This window comes from Corvus brachyrhynchos, unplaced genomic scaffold (assembly GCF_000691975.1).
Source record: "Corvus brachyrhynchos isolate BGI_N302 unplaced genomic scaffold, ASM69197v1 scaffold101, whole genome shotgun sequence".
Taxonomy (NCBI): Eukaryota; Metazoa; Chordata; class Aves; order Passeriformes; family Corvidae; genus Corvus; species Corvus brachyrhynchos.
Genome location: NW_008237239.1, coordinates 21,773,290 through 21,789,501, shown reverse-complemented (window position 1 = coordinate 21,789,501; position 16,212 = coordinate 21,773,290). Strand labels below are relative to the sequence as shown.

The window sequence follows — 16,212 nt, the reverse complement described above, 5'->3', positions numbered from 1 at the left end:
TAGGATCATTCAAGCACATCACCCGCTGGAAGCAAATTCCTTTGAGAGTGACCAGCTGGCTGACTGTCATCTAAAACACAAGTTTGGGAGACTCAATTGTTCATGACTATTTATAAAACATAGCTAATTGAATTTCACTCAAAATGTCATCTATGGGGTGCATTATTTACACTGAACAAAAAAAAAGGAACCAAGTATCTCGGCAGTGTTGAGTTGGAAATTTTACTATCACAAGTGCCTGTTGTGTGGCAAGAAATTCGATCAATTACATGCTGGATTGAAACATTATTGTACTGGGCAACTTCTAGGCATCAGCACAACCAGGGCTGCCTCGGATGGAAGTATGCAGAGCAGAAGTCTCACAGGGGCTACAGAAGGGTCCTTCCAACAAACACCTGATCTGGAGTGCCTTTGTTGAAGAAAATTAGCAAAGCATCATGTTTTTCAGGCTTCAGAGAGGGGCCTATCCAAATTATGGCTTCTTTCAAGAGAACAAGCTGAGCAAAACACACAGGAATTACCAGCAGTTAATTGCACTGTAGTTGGTTCCAGAGCAAGAATGTGGTGGTGAGCGCACAGAGAAGAAAGAAGAAATGTCCAATAGACAAAATCAGGAAAGCTTGAGATTTCTTAATTCTCTTGAAGTTGAGAGTTTCCTGCCTCTGCTCTCAGATGAAGACAGAAAAAAATCAGGTAGTGTAAGAGAGAAGGAACACTGAAGAATGAACTGTCTTCTGCAGAACTGTGATGCCACTTAGGACACTCTTCAGGCCTATCTGAGGCAGGGGCATCAGGACACACAGAGGACAGACCCACAATGGCTTAAAAGTATTACATGAAAGTGTATTTGGAGTGTTTAGAGCAGGCAAGTGTAGGAAGAGAGCCTTCATAAAAATCCTGCTAGTGTTCTAACCAAGTATGTGGAAAAGACTGAGAATTTGGATGACCCTGAGCTCTTGTGTAACAGCTCATATTGTAATTGACCTAAAAGATCTTACTGGCTGATGAAGAGGTAGCTGGCCATCAGGCTCAATGGGGTACACTGGCAAAGGCACCAAATTCCAAAGCTGCTATAGGCTGCCAGAAGGTCAGCTCCATTTTAGAAGAATTGCACACTATGGTATTAAGGCTGAACTAATTTGACCATTGAGACAAACACAACTGCCCTGTGGTGACAACAGTTACAAAAAGGCACTCTGCTTCCTCATCTACCCCTTCCTTGTCAGCAATTTGCATCTGATGGCTTCCAATTAATCTATTTCAGCGCCAAGGTTCTGCTGATAAGAATCTGCTCCTCTGGACTGGATTGCTTCAATCTCATTTTACCTTGGTTGATAAATCAGAACATTTGTGATCTTCATGTAAATTTGAACCACAAGTATGCAAATATATTAGTTACTGCTCTTTGTTTTTGACCAAAGTAGACTATTATGGAAAAACAACAGAAAGAATAATTTATCTCATCTATGTCAGCATTTTGCTTCTCTTGTAACTTTAAGTAACTCCTTTGGTTTATTCCTATTTAACCAGGCTCCCTAGTGTATTTATCTGGTTCTGAACATTCTTTTGTATAATAAACACTGCTGAAAATAATATCTTATGAATTACAATAACAGCCTGAGAAAGACACTTTATCCTTACACCATTCTAAAACCAGTTCCTGATAATAGTCATATTCAGATATGCTCCAAAATTCACCCAGCATTTTCAAACACAAAATTTATTTCCCCAAACCTTATTTCCTGTGAGTAAGAATACCTGGTTCTCAGAGTTCATTGTAATGCTAATGAAAACCTTTTTTCATACTGCCTTAGTTGAAGGATATCCTGTCCTTCTGCTGCATTATTAATACTGCCAAACCACGGGAAAACTAATTGCAAATGCCAATTCACTTAGTGCTATCATTCGGCTCTACAGAATTTTCCATTTTAGCTACAGTGTGTGCTAAGTAGCAGACAAAATATATTTTACATGCAGGTCTCAACCGTCTTTGTTTATTTTGTGACAAAAGCCTGACCAGCATACTGCTCATGTTCCTATTTGTTTATAATTGCTTTCTTAGTGTGTTTAATATTTTTCAGAGAACGATTTTTGTGAAGTGTCATACTTCTGGGATTAAAACTATGCTGGTGCTTCTTTTCAAGATAGCTCTTGATTTTTTTTCTACATCAGGTATACATAGCAGATTCCAGGGAGGAAAAAACAACATGACATTTCTGCTCCATAAAGCAGAAGTAAAATTTAGTAATGAAAGCCAAAAAAGAAACATCACTTGAAAACTAGAAAAACTTTTGTGTGGTCTTTTATTTCTTTGCTTGTTTGGGGGGGGTTTTGTCATTTTTTTTTAAGAGAAAATCTGAGAGCTAGATGCCTATTATGTAACCATGTGCAAGTGTCCCTTTGACAGACTACTGTTTCCTAAAGTGTAGTCTGGACTACTCATGGACATAAACCCCATCATTGTATTTACAAGATGTGGACGTATGCACTGCTGTCAAAATATAAATCTTCAAGCCTCTAATTTCTTTCATCTATCTCCACTACTTCCATCCTGTTGTATTTGCCACAATGCTTCTACTAAAATAATGAAAATATCTTAGGAATGTGTTTCTGGATAGCAAAATATTTTGAGAAAACAGTGCTGAAATAACAGCTGTAAAAGAGTTACTGTAGAATATTTGAAAATGAAGGTAACATTTCAGGAGTTATAACCAGATACTCTTGAATTCCACCTTTCTCCTAGGAAGAAACTGTTCATTTCCTCAGGTTCATACCTCTTGGGCTCTTCCAGAGAACATTACAGATTATGGAATTTGCTTTATTCTTTCACAGTTTCTCACACAGCAGATCAACTTCAAAGCCCTGCCAGCAAAAGCTCTCCATTCTGATTTTTTTTTTAACTGTTGTTTGAAATGAAAAAGCATGAAATACACAGTTAGAAGCTTGTCATTCTAAGCAAAGAAAATACCAAACTAGCAAAACACGTTTGTTCTCCTGTTCCAAAGCGAACGCCACAAGAGGGCTGCATTCAATCTCCCTTTTTGAAATTCCCACTTCTCAGTATTTAGTTATGCAATCTGAATGTCTGACACTTTCCTCCTGTGTTACTTTGAAAAGAGGCAGTGCCCTATGAGGCTGTTTCACTTGTAGATCAAGACAGGGCATCCTGATAGCAGATGCTTGAACAGTTTCCAAGCAATGTGTACCTACTCAGTTGAGTTCCTCCTCTCAGCCAGCTAATAGGCAGCAATGGGCCTTCAGCAAGAGGCCCATGAAACTCATTCTGAACAACCATCTCTTTAGTTTGGGTGTAAAGCAGCCCTGGTCTGCCCATGGTGCTTTCAGTCAGCTTAGAGGGAGTGACAAATAAAACCATTTTGCTTATAAAAAATCACGGGGCAAATATCCTTATGCATAAATCCACAAAGGTTAAGTAAGATTTGTTTTCTGTAACTGTGTTAATGGGATTTTTAGACTATAATCCTCATCCGAGACAGTTTGCCAAGAAAGATGGAAATCAATCACCAAAACTCCCCTATATACATACACACAGTTCTGTATGTACACAATATACCAGACCTTACAGGAAAAAACCCACCATTTCAGTCACAGGCTCAAATTATATTCTATCAGCATTTTGGCTGTTCAGTTTTAATGAATTCTGTGCTGTCCACTGCTATCCAAAGAAGAAGACATGAAAAAGAATATGCTGCTGGTTGATTACATGTGCCAGAATACAGAAAGGCACAAGGTTGAAAATCAAGAGAATTTATCCCTTCAAGGAGGAGAATAATCCTCTGAAAACGTTCTATCCTAATGTACAACACTGCTATTATAAATTAGAAATTATGTATATATTTGAACATGGAGTGCATGCTTACGTGCGTGTCTCAGTGTGTAATGTCAACTGAATTTGTCAGCACCACAGGTAGCAGAAATCCTGATGAATCTCCAGAGCCTCTGTGGTTTGGAATGTATTATTAACAGGTTTATTAAATATTTGTAATGCTGTGGGCATGGAGAGTGCACTGTTTGAGACAGCTGTGGCTTAACTGCTACCTGCTCCAACAAAGCTTACACACCAGTGAGATGGGTGTTTCAGAGGTACCAAAACAAAATACCTGCCTCAAAAAGACACAGGCCTCACAGACAGGGTGTGAACAACAGGGAGGAAAGAAGAAGCCACAGAGCCGCTGAGCATATGTTTCATTTAATTCTCTGATACATGCTACAAGAGTAGCCAAGCAAAGGGCTGACAGAGGAAGGCAGGGAGCTTTCAGGTCTGTTGGAAGGAATGCTTTTTGGATAACTGAAGGCAGAAGTCAACTGGTTAAATCACAATGGTGCTGCTGACAGGATGAACCTGCAGAGCACTTAGACAAAGAATCCTTTTGAGGGATGATTTTTCAAAAGCATCCAAGCAGATTTAAAAGAACACTAATTCTTACAGGATTTTAAATGGGACTTATGTCCCTAAGATCTGCCCTCTGTGTTTGGCTTTTAAACGCCAGTACCCGTAGCAACTTCCAGGCAACACAAACGTGCCATTGCTCACAGATTCCAAAGTCTCTGAAGCATTTTGAGAATGCCTCTCTTCTTTTTATTTATTGTGCATGCTCTTCTTTTCTCCTAATAGATGTCCTTACTGACAGTGCCATGCCAGAATCCATCAGGTCAGGCTGGCTCCTTTCAGAGCAGCGCAGTGAAGGACTGGCGATCAGGAGAAGCCCTGCTCAGGTCCCTGCTTCTGGAATTCTTTTATAATCATCGAGAGCATTTATTTTTATTGTTAGGCTGCAAGGGCAACAATGACTATCTATGCAAACAAAATGACAGTTTTGCATAAGTCTGAATATAGATGATAGGTATTTCAGAGATGCTTATTTTAAGATATTTGTTTTTAATGGTATGAAATAGGGAGAGACACTACTGACTTTAATGTATACTAAAAGAGTTCTCCAACTCTTAACTGGTACCCATTCTACAAATAAATGAATTTATGGGAAAATATACTCACACCCTATAGCTGTAATATACTTCATTACAACACTTAATACATGTTGCACTTCAAATAACTGGCATGGCACACAGGCAGTAAAGGGAAACCCTTCCTATATCCCACCAATGTTTAGTGAGAACACAGAGAGCCAAGACCTTACTTCCTGCCCTCCAAAATCCTGCAGTTCAGAAGAAGGTTGACAAAATAAGTCCCAAAGACAGGAGTATTTCAGATTACATATAAAGTGATGAATGAGGTGTAGAGTTGAATTTATGCTGAAGTTTATGTTTTGATAAAAATCTATTTTAAAAAGCATTTATGCTCTACTACAATTTTTCCCAAGCTCCTCTGCCCTCTGATGTTTTTCGTTTTTCAGTATCAGTCCCATAGCAACATCCAGGATTCATGGCTGTGGCACTGCTCGCAACATCTCTGGAGCAGAGCCTTGCAAATGATTGCTAAACTCAGGGATCTGAGTCAGCTCGGAAAAGTCTGACTGGGCTGCTGGGCTCATTTTTTTATATCCTGAAAATAGTGGCAGGGGACTGGGAGGAGGGCAAAGGGAAGGAGAGTTGAAGCTGCAACAGCAGAAAGGAATGAAAGAAACAAACTACTTAAGGTTTAATGATACATAAGCAGCATATTTTGCAAGTAGATGAGATTGAAAGTTTTATTACTGTCTTACAGATTTGGAGGCTATATCTGAACAGTTTGAGGATTCCAACATTTCCAGTAACTGAAACGATACTCCATGGACCCTCTCCCCTGCCAGTAATTACTCATACAGAAAAGTGGTATCAGGAATACACAAAACACATTTGCAGCAACCTTAATGCAGCTGGAAATAAAAACAGCTAGCATCTGCAAAAAGTGGAAGAGTAGAGAATCCAAAAAATATGACTGAGAATCTCCTGTACAATAAGACTCTTGATTTGGGATTAGTCTATTCAGCCTGTAGATGCTGCTATTTTTCTAATAAAACACACCAGGAAACATCATCTCCTAACGGAAACTAAAGCAATTAAAAAAAAAAAAAAAGAAGAAAGAGTATGGAAAAAGTATGTTTAGGTTCCTCTCTACTCAAGACTGCTTGAAGTGATTATCTGCCTTGCTAATAAACAGCTGAGAAATGGGTAAGCTGTGTAAAGCATCTGGTAATAGCATGTGAAACAAATAGATGCCAATACTATTCGTTTAGAGGAATTAATTTCAACTTTAGCAATCATTAAATATGCTACCAATCCAACCAACATCACCTGCAAATTCTTGCATCATCGGCTGACAAGAATGAGCAGTAAATAATGAACTTGTACTTTACCTGAGGCTCACCTATTGTCTGTTGTAAGTCTTTAAAAACAACCATAAAGGTCAGTACTCAAAACACTCAAATCAGATGAGTGACCTTTCAAAACACACACCCAGAGAGATGCTGACCCAGTCTGGACCAGCAGATACACCTTGTTACTCACACTTGTGGTCCACCACGTAGTCAAAGCACATCAACTACCAGAAAAACCTTTCTTAAAAAAAACTTCAAGAGGAGATAAACATTAGATTAAAATCAAAGGGCAGGAACATTTTCATAATTCTGAAGAAAATAATTCTAGTTTTTCCTGAAAAATCATTTTTCCTGAACTCATCTGTGGCCAAGCTTCGTTTTTACATATGCAATCTGATGAGCTAACATCGTTCCAGGCCTCCAGTTGAAGCAATTAAAAAAGTCCACACTTGCCAAACATTACCACATGGTTACCACAGATACTGTGTATTCAGAGTCAAGGGAAAACAGTGGAAACCTCTAATACCACTGTGGGGTAACTGCTGGCAAATAGTAACTTTTTAGTATGGTTACCACTGCAACTATTAATAACCTGTGAGGAGGTAAATGGAAAATGATCCACTGCATAGTGTATCTGCTTGTCACAAGCCATGACTCACACGTGAGAGACTGCAAGGGAATTACTGCAGTAGGCGGATCTTGATAGGCTCGAGAATGTAAAACCTGAAATATTTCCGATGTATATCACAGATGAGTGGTGACACAAACAGCAACATGTCACCCTGCAAACACTAAAGAGGCAGCGATTCTTACACCATAAACCCTCCAGTGAAAGGCTGTGCTCCCTTCTCAGTAACAGTGGGGGGTGGAAAGAGGAAAGGATGGGGGCTGAGAGAAAAAGAGTGGTTTGGAAAAAGCAAATCCTTCCCAGGAGGACTGAAACAATGGACTGTTTTCCACAGAGGTGGGGCGAGCAGTGCAGAATGCTGCTCCAGTAAGACACGAAAGAAGAGAAACAGAAACTTCAACGTGTACCAAAGGCAAGAAAATATCTAACAGAAAGCTGGTGCTCATTCTGAGAAGTACATCACAGCCAACACACGCAGATGTTTGCAAGACATGGTAATCATCAGCGGTTAACATGATTCTGGAAAAAGTCGAGCTGCCCTTTCCCATGTTCCAGAGTACAGAGACAACTGTCAGCATTTGCAATAAAGCACAACAGCCTGCACCCGATTTTCTGCATTGCTAAATTTCACAGACATGCCCAGCAATAAAAGCGTGCTTTTGAACAAGGTCTCTGCCTTTTTTTTAAATATAACTAATGTTGTGAATTCTTTACTGACACACAAAAGGCATAAAAAGCATGCAAGCTTCAATTTACATACCGATATTTCTGTATCAAAGGCTATTCTATTTAATGCACAGAATCCAATTCTCATAAAAGCAGAAGATCAATGACAGCAGTCAGTGAAGCTCTAATACTGCATTTTCAGCTAAAAACTTGCTCAAAGCTCTTTCACAATGGCTCAGTAATTTCAGAGTATCAGTCTACTTAGTAACATGACTCTGGGAGGAACACATGCACAGAGGAAAAAAAAATCGTGAAGAAAGAAATTCCTTGCATTAAGGAATGATGGTTTAGAGTTGCTGTTTAATCTCTGCAAACCTGATGGACATACGGGTGAAATTAGTTGATTGAGGACCCAAAGCTAAGGCTAATGTGGACACTTACATTTTCCTATTTCGAAAACAGACTGATTTTAGTTTACACAACCGAGCAACCAGCACAAGCAGGCAGGAGCTGCCTCTGAGAGATGGCAGGGCTGGTCAGTGTGCAAGCTCTGGCCTCGCCAAAACCCACAGAAATCTTGGCAGTGGCCCAACATATAATTCTAGGAGTCAGAAATCTGTTCAGTCACAAAGAGGGAGGTTAAATTGCATTGAAACAACAAATCTAACCTTCTCTGTCATTTGATGTGGGGCCTTTCTATGTCCCGTACATTTGTTAAACGACAATTATGCACAAACCTGGAAACTGCTACATGGTTCTGTCTGAGCAAAAAAAAACTCTGCAGGTAATTCAGCAGACACTCCTGTGATCGAGACCCACATGCCTCACCCAGTATTTATGTGAAGAGGAAAGAAACTATGTAATCAAAATAAAAAGCAGTTTATTTAATATGTATATCTATTCATTTATACGCCCCACCTACCACAGCCTGAACATTTCAGCCAATAAATAGACCTGATTTTCACACTTGCATCAATTTTCTCTTTAGAAAATGTAACACACTTAGAAATTGGTATTACTTTGATTTATGTTGGAAAGAACGAAGGGCATCTGTCTTGTAAGCTGTAGGTGCTTTGGACATAAGTGTCATCTATACCAGAAGACAAGCCCTTGGCAGTATCATGGTAGCATTTCTCACTGACATTTCATCAATGCATGCAATCAACCTCCTGCCTCTCTTTCAAAGTCAGAGTATGAAAAAAGCTCTGGGAGCTCGTATACTCTGGCTACTTCAAGCTGAAGGGTTTCATTAATAAATATTCCTGGTGCACAGCAAGGATGTCCAGGCACTGCTCACAAAGACCTGCTGCCTAACCCTGGCTACTTCACACCTCAGCAAAGGGGAGCCAAACCTTGTGGCAGCTTTCAGGAACTGTTAATCATCGTCTCCTATTGACTGTCTTCTGTATTGATCTGCAAATCACAAACTGTCTCCTTACATTATTAGCTCCTAAGTGCCGTGTAAGCAAATTGCACCAGAACGCAAATAGATGCCGTTAAGAGTTCAGTACATAAATATAAATATAAATATGCATATCTAGATACTCAAACTCCCAGAAAAGCATACAGAATCTACGTAATAGTCACTAAGCATCCCAGGATTAAAACATTTACATAGTTTGATATAGAGATAACCTGGACTGAACACCTAAATAAAACTTTCCTGCCTTAGCAATGAAACAGGTTGGAATACCTGCATGTAATTACTGAAACAATTGTAAAACCCAGGTATGAACATTAGAAGATACAGAGTAGTTTCTGACTGTGTGTATAAACATTAATTTTAGGGCAAAACTATCAATTCTGAACCAATCATAGGAAAAGGATGAGAATCACAGTTTCTTTCCATCAGTAAGGATGTGCAATGAAGGCAAGCATGTTAAATTTGTATCTTTGTTTATTTTGGGATGCTGTAGTTGGCAAATGTTATCTGCAAGATTTTTTTCAGTTGGCTAATTATGAACCAGAAATAAATTCAAAGCTGAAATACTGTAATACAACAACTAATTCTGACTAGTCATTATACTGTACAACCAGTAAAATATAAACCCCATAATGGGAACATCCAGTCCAATGTATCCAGCTATTAAAGACTGATGGCTGTAGAGGAAGTATCAAAAAGAGGTCAGTTTAAATTTAATGTTGGCAGAAACGATTGTCTACAAAAGCATGAATAATCTTCTAATGATGCTTTAAAGCTTTAGCTCTGTCTTAACACTGTTTACTTAGTCCAGAGAAAATGCTTAAAAGCCATGAAGCAATTTTAAGAAAACATTCGTAAACAGCTATTTTCTCTTGACAGACTATTTGGCTACAATTACAGATATTATGCCAAGATAATATATGTAATTCAATGAATCCAGACAATATTGAATCAAATCAAACCAGTATTATTTTCCATCTCTTTCAAACTGAGCATTCAAGTCAGCTGAACTTTCAATGTCATTTGGCACTTCAGAAAAAAACTTTATAAAATACAAACAGGTTTGAAAACCTATATGTCATTTCTGGGTAACCTCCTGACCATTTACAGAAGGATCTCACAAACTGGATCTTCATGAGCATTACATAAACCACAAATGTTTTCAATTAACATTGTTAAAGACATGCGTTTATAAAAGTTGTATTCGTGCACATTTCAGCCCTTTTCAAAGTCCCACATTTTGTAAAAGGAGATGAGTTATCCTAGCCCAAGTTCTGCCAAAAATTACTCCATATATAACATCTACTCAAAGTTTCAGGCTTAAAAAAAAAGGATTAAAAATTATTTTAGGAGATGGTTAAAGAGAGGGATGAATTAAAAAAAGTAATGACCAATGTTCATTTTGATGCCTGGAGTTCATCTTCTGTTGCTCATTCACATGTTCTTACTCCATCTTCCAAAAAATGCTCACCTTTGTTCCCCAAAGAAATACAGTGAAAATCTCTAGTAATTTTTTACCAGGTGCTGATTGAAATCAGGATTCCTTACAACTCAGACAAGACAAATGAATTATTTGATCAAGTGAACAGAATTAGAAAGAAGCAAATCACCTATTTTATTTCTCTTAACGTTCCATCAATAGTCATTAAACCAGGTATCTCCTGCTTGAAAACTAAGAACAGCTGCATTCCTTATTCTCCTGAGTTTATTATTAATTATACATCTAAAGCATGTTCATAGTCTGTGTTTACTCTTGGGTAATTCTATGGTTTCTATGAATGAGAAAACAACAATGTGATCATTTACAAATAAAATAATATTTTCACTGTTTTGGCACCTAAACGTAATGAAAGGAAAAACCAGTCAGCTTATGTGTGGGTTTCTGTTTAGAAGAGTCAGCTCAGGGGGGAAGAGCTACCACTCATGGAGAACCAGAATGGGGAAAGAAAGGGTATGACTCAAAAGCCAAGGAGATGTATTACCTAAACAACTTTTATTGCTTTTTGGTGGACATTATATAGTTCTTTTTTTCTTAGCTCCCATAATCTCAGCAGTGACTTAGAAACCATCACAGCAGCATCTATGGGCCAAAGAGACCAAATAGTTGAAATAATGACCATATAAGAGAGAAGCCAGCCAGAGGAATCCAAGTGCTTTTTGCCACCTATGGAAAGCAAAGAACAGATAACTGCTCAGTTTATGCTGGCAGGGTGCAGACAGTGATTCCTCTAGGAATAAACTCCTTTGCAGAGATACAAGCAAAATTGTATTGAAGGTTATTTTTGCCTGATTCTTCATTTCCTATTCAGAAGGGTCACTAATAGTTATTTTTATATAATAACAGGTAACTATGCTACAGCTTGTGATGCATATTCGTCGGGGTTCTTGCCAAATTAAATTAGTTTCTTCAACATTTAAAAAGCAGTTAAACTTCTAATGACATTTTCCCCCTCTTTTCATCAACCTATTTTTGGAGCAAAATAATGTACTCAGGCCTGAAGAAAAGACACTTGAGCCTCAGGAATGGAAAACAGCCACGAGCCAAAATGTATTCATCACAGGAGAGCTACGGGGCAATAAGGTTGTCATCTATGCACAAAAATACTTTCAAAGACGTAAACATGATATTAAAATCTCCGCCACTCCCTCCTGCATGTTAAAGTCACACACACTGCTCTATGCCTGCAGTTATGAGGAGTAAAAAAAGAAAATAAATCTATTTTGATGATTATTACTATGATTGTAGCATTAAGACACTTCAGAAATGGGGCCTCAGGTTAACACCATAGCCCATGACAGTCCTGGATTTTGTGTTACTGCCAGTATCAGAAATTAGGATTGTTAAAAAGGCATTCTATTAATTTAAGTAGTAACTCAAACCAGAGCTGCACAATAACACCAAGTACCAACTGGGCCATCTGCATCTCAATATCAACATTGACATCTATATTGTACACATAAAAAGATAGAGATATGCATATGTATGTAATATACTGAAGTATTTTAAAGTTCAGCAACTACAGCTGGGTTTCATATATATATATGCATGTATATATAGATAGATAGATATATTAAAAAACCCCCAAACTTTTCAACACAAATGGTCCCCATTTCGCACACTTGGAAGCAGTTGAAAACCAATTCTTAAATTAATAAGTAATAACCAAGTACTTTAAAATGCTGCTTGAACTACCTTCTCACACATAATTTACTACATAATAGCATACAGTTATAATAGATATAGCTTACGATGCCTATCAAAGTACCCAATATCTAGTAAATTCAACACTAAAGGGACATTAATATTTCACACAATATTTGTCTACCTTAAATAAAAGGGAGACATAAAACCACTTCAAAGGCTGGACTGTTATTGTTTTTCCCCCCGCTTTCTACTGCATAAAATCAGTTAATCAGCCTCAAATATTCTCCTTTTTATAACCCAATAGCCTAATTTGAAAAGATTGCTCATAGAGCAATGGAAGAGAAAAGCATTTTTATACAATTAGAAAATTACTGTAAACCACAAAGCTTGTTCTGCAGCAAATACAGAAATTTTTTTAAGTTATTAATATGCTGAGTGGAAAACATTTCTTTAACTGAAAATCTGTTCCAGGTTTGAAATATTGTTAGGCACTAGGTTAACTGAGTGCTGTGAAGTTTTAGGTAAAGCAAGCTTTTGAAATTGTGTATGTGGCAAATTTTTTACTACAGCAAATTGAGTAATAAACATTCAAGAGAAATGAAAATCTAAGGTGTCCAGCTCCGAATGTGCAATACAAATAGGGTCAAATAGATATACGGTACAACTGGGGCTGTCCACCTGGACAAGATGCCAAAGTGCTTGCAGTGATTTTAGGATGCTTAGTAGGAAGCAGGTAAAATGCAAGCCAGGTCTGCTTCTAAAATCCAAGCATGGATTCCAGCTAGCAAAAAAAACCTACCAGCAGACCCCTATTCTTTTTAATAATCTGGAACTTCTTCCTTTGGCAGTCAAAATAACCAGCATGTGTTAAACATCTAGAATCGCTTTTCCCTGAAGAGCCAACCTATAAAAAAGTCACTTCATATCTACTGTACATGTTTATTTTCTTCAACCATATATCCTGCAAATATTCACTCATCTGTACTTGAATCCCTGCCACATCTCTGCAATTTAAAGGTTATATCCTGATGGCCTCAAACCTCATCCAAACGCCCATTCCCAAAACAACTCCCAGACATCTCAATCTAACAATCACATCTTCATACTCTGTTCTCCTGATAAAAGGGACTCAACCCTGACCCCAGATTAATACTGGGATGGAAAACCACTTCTGGGTAAAAAACAAGTATCACTCCTTCTCTTACCCACCACCCTGTATTTCACACTTCTCCAAGTCACCATCACCCAAAACATCTGGCAGCACTGGGCAGCCGACTTGCTGCATTTCCACACTGCTGAGCATGCCCTTTGTCCATTTAACATAACTTGTTTACTCAGCTCTCAGACTTAAACCCAGAAGCCTTTTCAGAGAGGGCAGTGACATACATGCCTGTGTGTTCAGTGTCAACCACCCACTTGGGGTTGAGGATGGTATGGGCTGAACTTCCTTGGGATTTTTTCCATTAGCTTTCTGAGGTAAGACTGCTAAACAAGCTAAAATACTTAAAACAAAAGTTGCTTTCACTCACTGCATACCTTCTGATGATATTAGTGTCTCTTACCAACTCTCTCAAATCTCTCCATGTTACAATCATTTTAAGGAGGGTTGCAAACAAGGGCTTGCTTCGTGATCAGTTTTCCTGAAATTACTTCAAGCAGTTTTCTGAACATCAGCTTGGGTAAGATCTGTTACCTTAAAGGGAAAAAAAAGGACAGAGCAGGATTACCTTCCCTTAGACGCTCAACCACAAAGGTGAATCCGGTCGTTCGCGGGTGTAAGACGTACTCGTATTTTTTAAGTCCATTCTTCTCAGCAAATTCATGACTGCGGGCTTTGGTATTGGCTGAGGAGAGAAGGAGAAGCACCACTTTGTGTCACTGTGCATGCAGAGCTTGGATTAAATGGAATGATGACACGACAGGAACAGTACAACAGCAGCTCATACAGTACAGATGTAGAGGCAGACACAAGTGTGCTTTCAGTTGGCCATACCATGGTATGAGGAAGAGCCATGTGGATTGCAAGAAAAGCCTTTTTACCCTCTCATTTAATTTTAGCAAATAATCAGTAAACCTTTCATACTTATCAAATGCAATCTGAAATTTATAAATTAATAGTCTGTTAATAGCTCTCTGTACACCTCAATACCCATTCAACAGTAAAATGTGTTACTTGGCTCAGTTGCGTTCTGGGCTTTTTTCAACTCAAAAGGCACAACATACAGCAATGTAGGTTTGACATTATGAACACAAATACCTTGAAGTCAGTGTTTAGGCATGTTAAACTTATTTCAGAAAGAAAACATTAAACAGAGGAAACCAGTTAATCTAATACATTAAAATGGTATTTTACATCTTCGTTCTGAACTTGCCATGTTTCATTCATCAACCTGTGCTGCACATACCTACCCCATTTTAATCTTTTGACCAAGCACTTCAGTGTCACAACACATGCCTGCCACTCTACACAGAGTACACACAAGGCAGCTGGAAAGCAGCGTGGCTAAACCCTGTGACAAACGTGTTTCAAACCTCTGATAATCAAAACCCTCTCGTGAGAAAACCAAAAGCCTTCCAGGGCTGGTTGCTAAGAGAGGCCACTAAGCAAGGAAGACATGGACACCAAAGCAAAAACTTCTGGAGACAGGTGGAGAGGAGGCAATTTGTTCTCCTGTGATGTGCAGGAGGCTCTTCCAAGCAGCCTCAGCCAGCAGACAAATGGACTTTGCTGGCTACACTCAGGTCTTTACTGTGGGCCCTGCTGTGCCTCCCCTGGGGCCAAAAGGCAATGGACATATAAAACGTTCCCTTGACAACATGGCAAAAATCAACTTGATCAAATAAATTACTTAATAACTCATATTTATGAAGTTTTACAGGTGTTTAAAAGACAAAAATCTCAGCAACAGATCTAGGGAATAAAATCACTGCTGAAGTAATCTATTTTTTTTTTTAAAGCAGAAAAAGATCTTTTTTAAGGGTCCACAGTTAAGCTTAACAGAGATGGGAGATAAAGTAATGGAAAACATATTGCTGTTTAATAATTTAACAGAAGGGATATTTAGAGATAAATCCTTCCCCTTAAAATCCTCATAATTTTCTCCTGTAAAAGCACAATAGCACAAGTGAACAAATCAACAGCAGTGAGAGGTTTCCTTTTTGTTGCAATGCAACATTCCCCCATCTTTCTTTTTTCCCTAAATTACATGACCTCTTTATTTATCAAAAATGCTGGTGCCCCTCCTAAAGGTTTGTCTACCAATTAATAAATACTATAACATATCAGTATACTGAATATTTTTTCCTTGTGACCTATTGTTTCCATGCCTAAGAGTGCTGCTTTTTGTATGTGCAAGCTTTAAGATTCACTGCACAGACTGCCTGACCATGTGATTTGGAGGAAAGGAAAGCTGTTGCACAGTAGCCAAGCAAGTGATTCAGCAAAGAGGATCCAAAGATTTAATTCTTGCCAAATTGCCAAAACGTACAGATACTTGAAAAATACTACAACTTCAAAAAGCATTGCTAAAATTACAGAATGTGTCAAATACTAAAATTACACTTGGCTATGTAACTTTAATTTATCTTCCCTTGGACATATACATTACATCTTTAACCACACGGTCAGAATATCTATTTTTGCCTGCTCAACTACTGCTCCATTCAATACTGCAAATGACTATTCTGAATCAGCAAATGGGGACTTGCCTTGCAGACTCCCACTGCAATGGCAAAACTTGCAAAGTGAGCCATGAGCAAGATTTGGAATGGCTGAAGAAGCAACAGTAATCTGGTAATCATTAAATGTCCCTCCAAAAAAACAGGTTCTACCTCTTAGGTGTACCAGTATTAGCTCAACAACTAAAACTATTTTCTAAGAAGTGACACTGATGACCAAGCGTGTTCCTATAAAAAAATACCCAAATCAAGGGTTCTTTTCCAGATTCTGGGATGAGTCAAGTAAAATGTTTTAAATTAATTTATTGCAAAGTTCCTAATGTAATGTATTGTTGTTTCCACAGGACAGAAGCAGCATCTTCTTCATTTTCTGCATATCCAAGTTTGGGTTTCA

At 38.3% G+C, this 16,212-nt stretch overlaps 1 protein-coding gene across 4 annotated transcripts in view; it reads right to left on the bottom strand.

Annotated features, from left to right (window-relative positions):
- The window catches only part of LCLAT1 (lysocardiolipin acyltransferase 1), a 113,289-nt gene that overhangs the window by 37,508 nt on the left and 59,569 nt on the right, over positions 1 to 16,212 (bottom strand). For 3 of the 4 annotated variants that reach the window (XM_017730135.1, XM_017730133.1, XM_008630383.2), the window contains one exon: positions 13,868 to 13,984. The exons of the other annotated variant lie outside the window; for it this stretch is intronic. In XM_017730135.1, the coding sequence (XP_017585624.1) occupies positions 13,868 to 13,984 (117 nt within the window). The remainder of the gene's footprint in view (positions 1 to 13,867; positions 13,985 to 16,212) is intronic. 4 annotated transcript variants of the gene reach the window in all.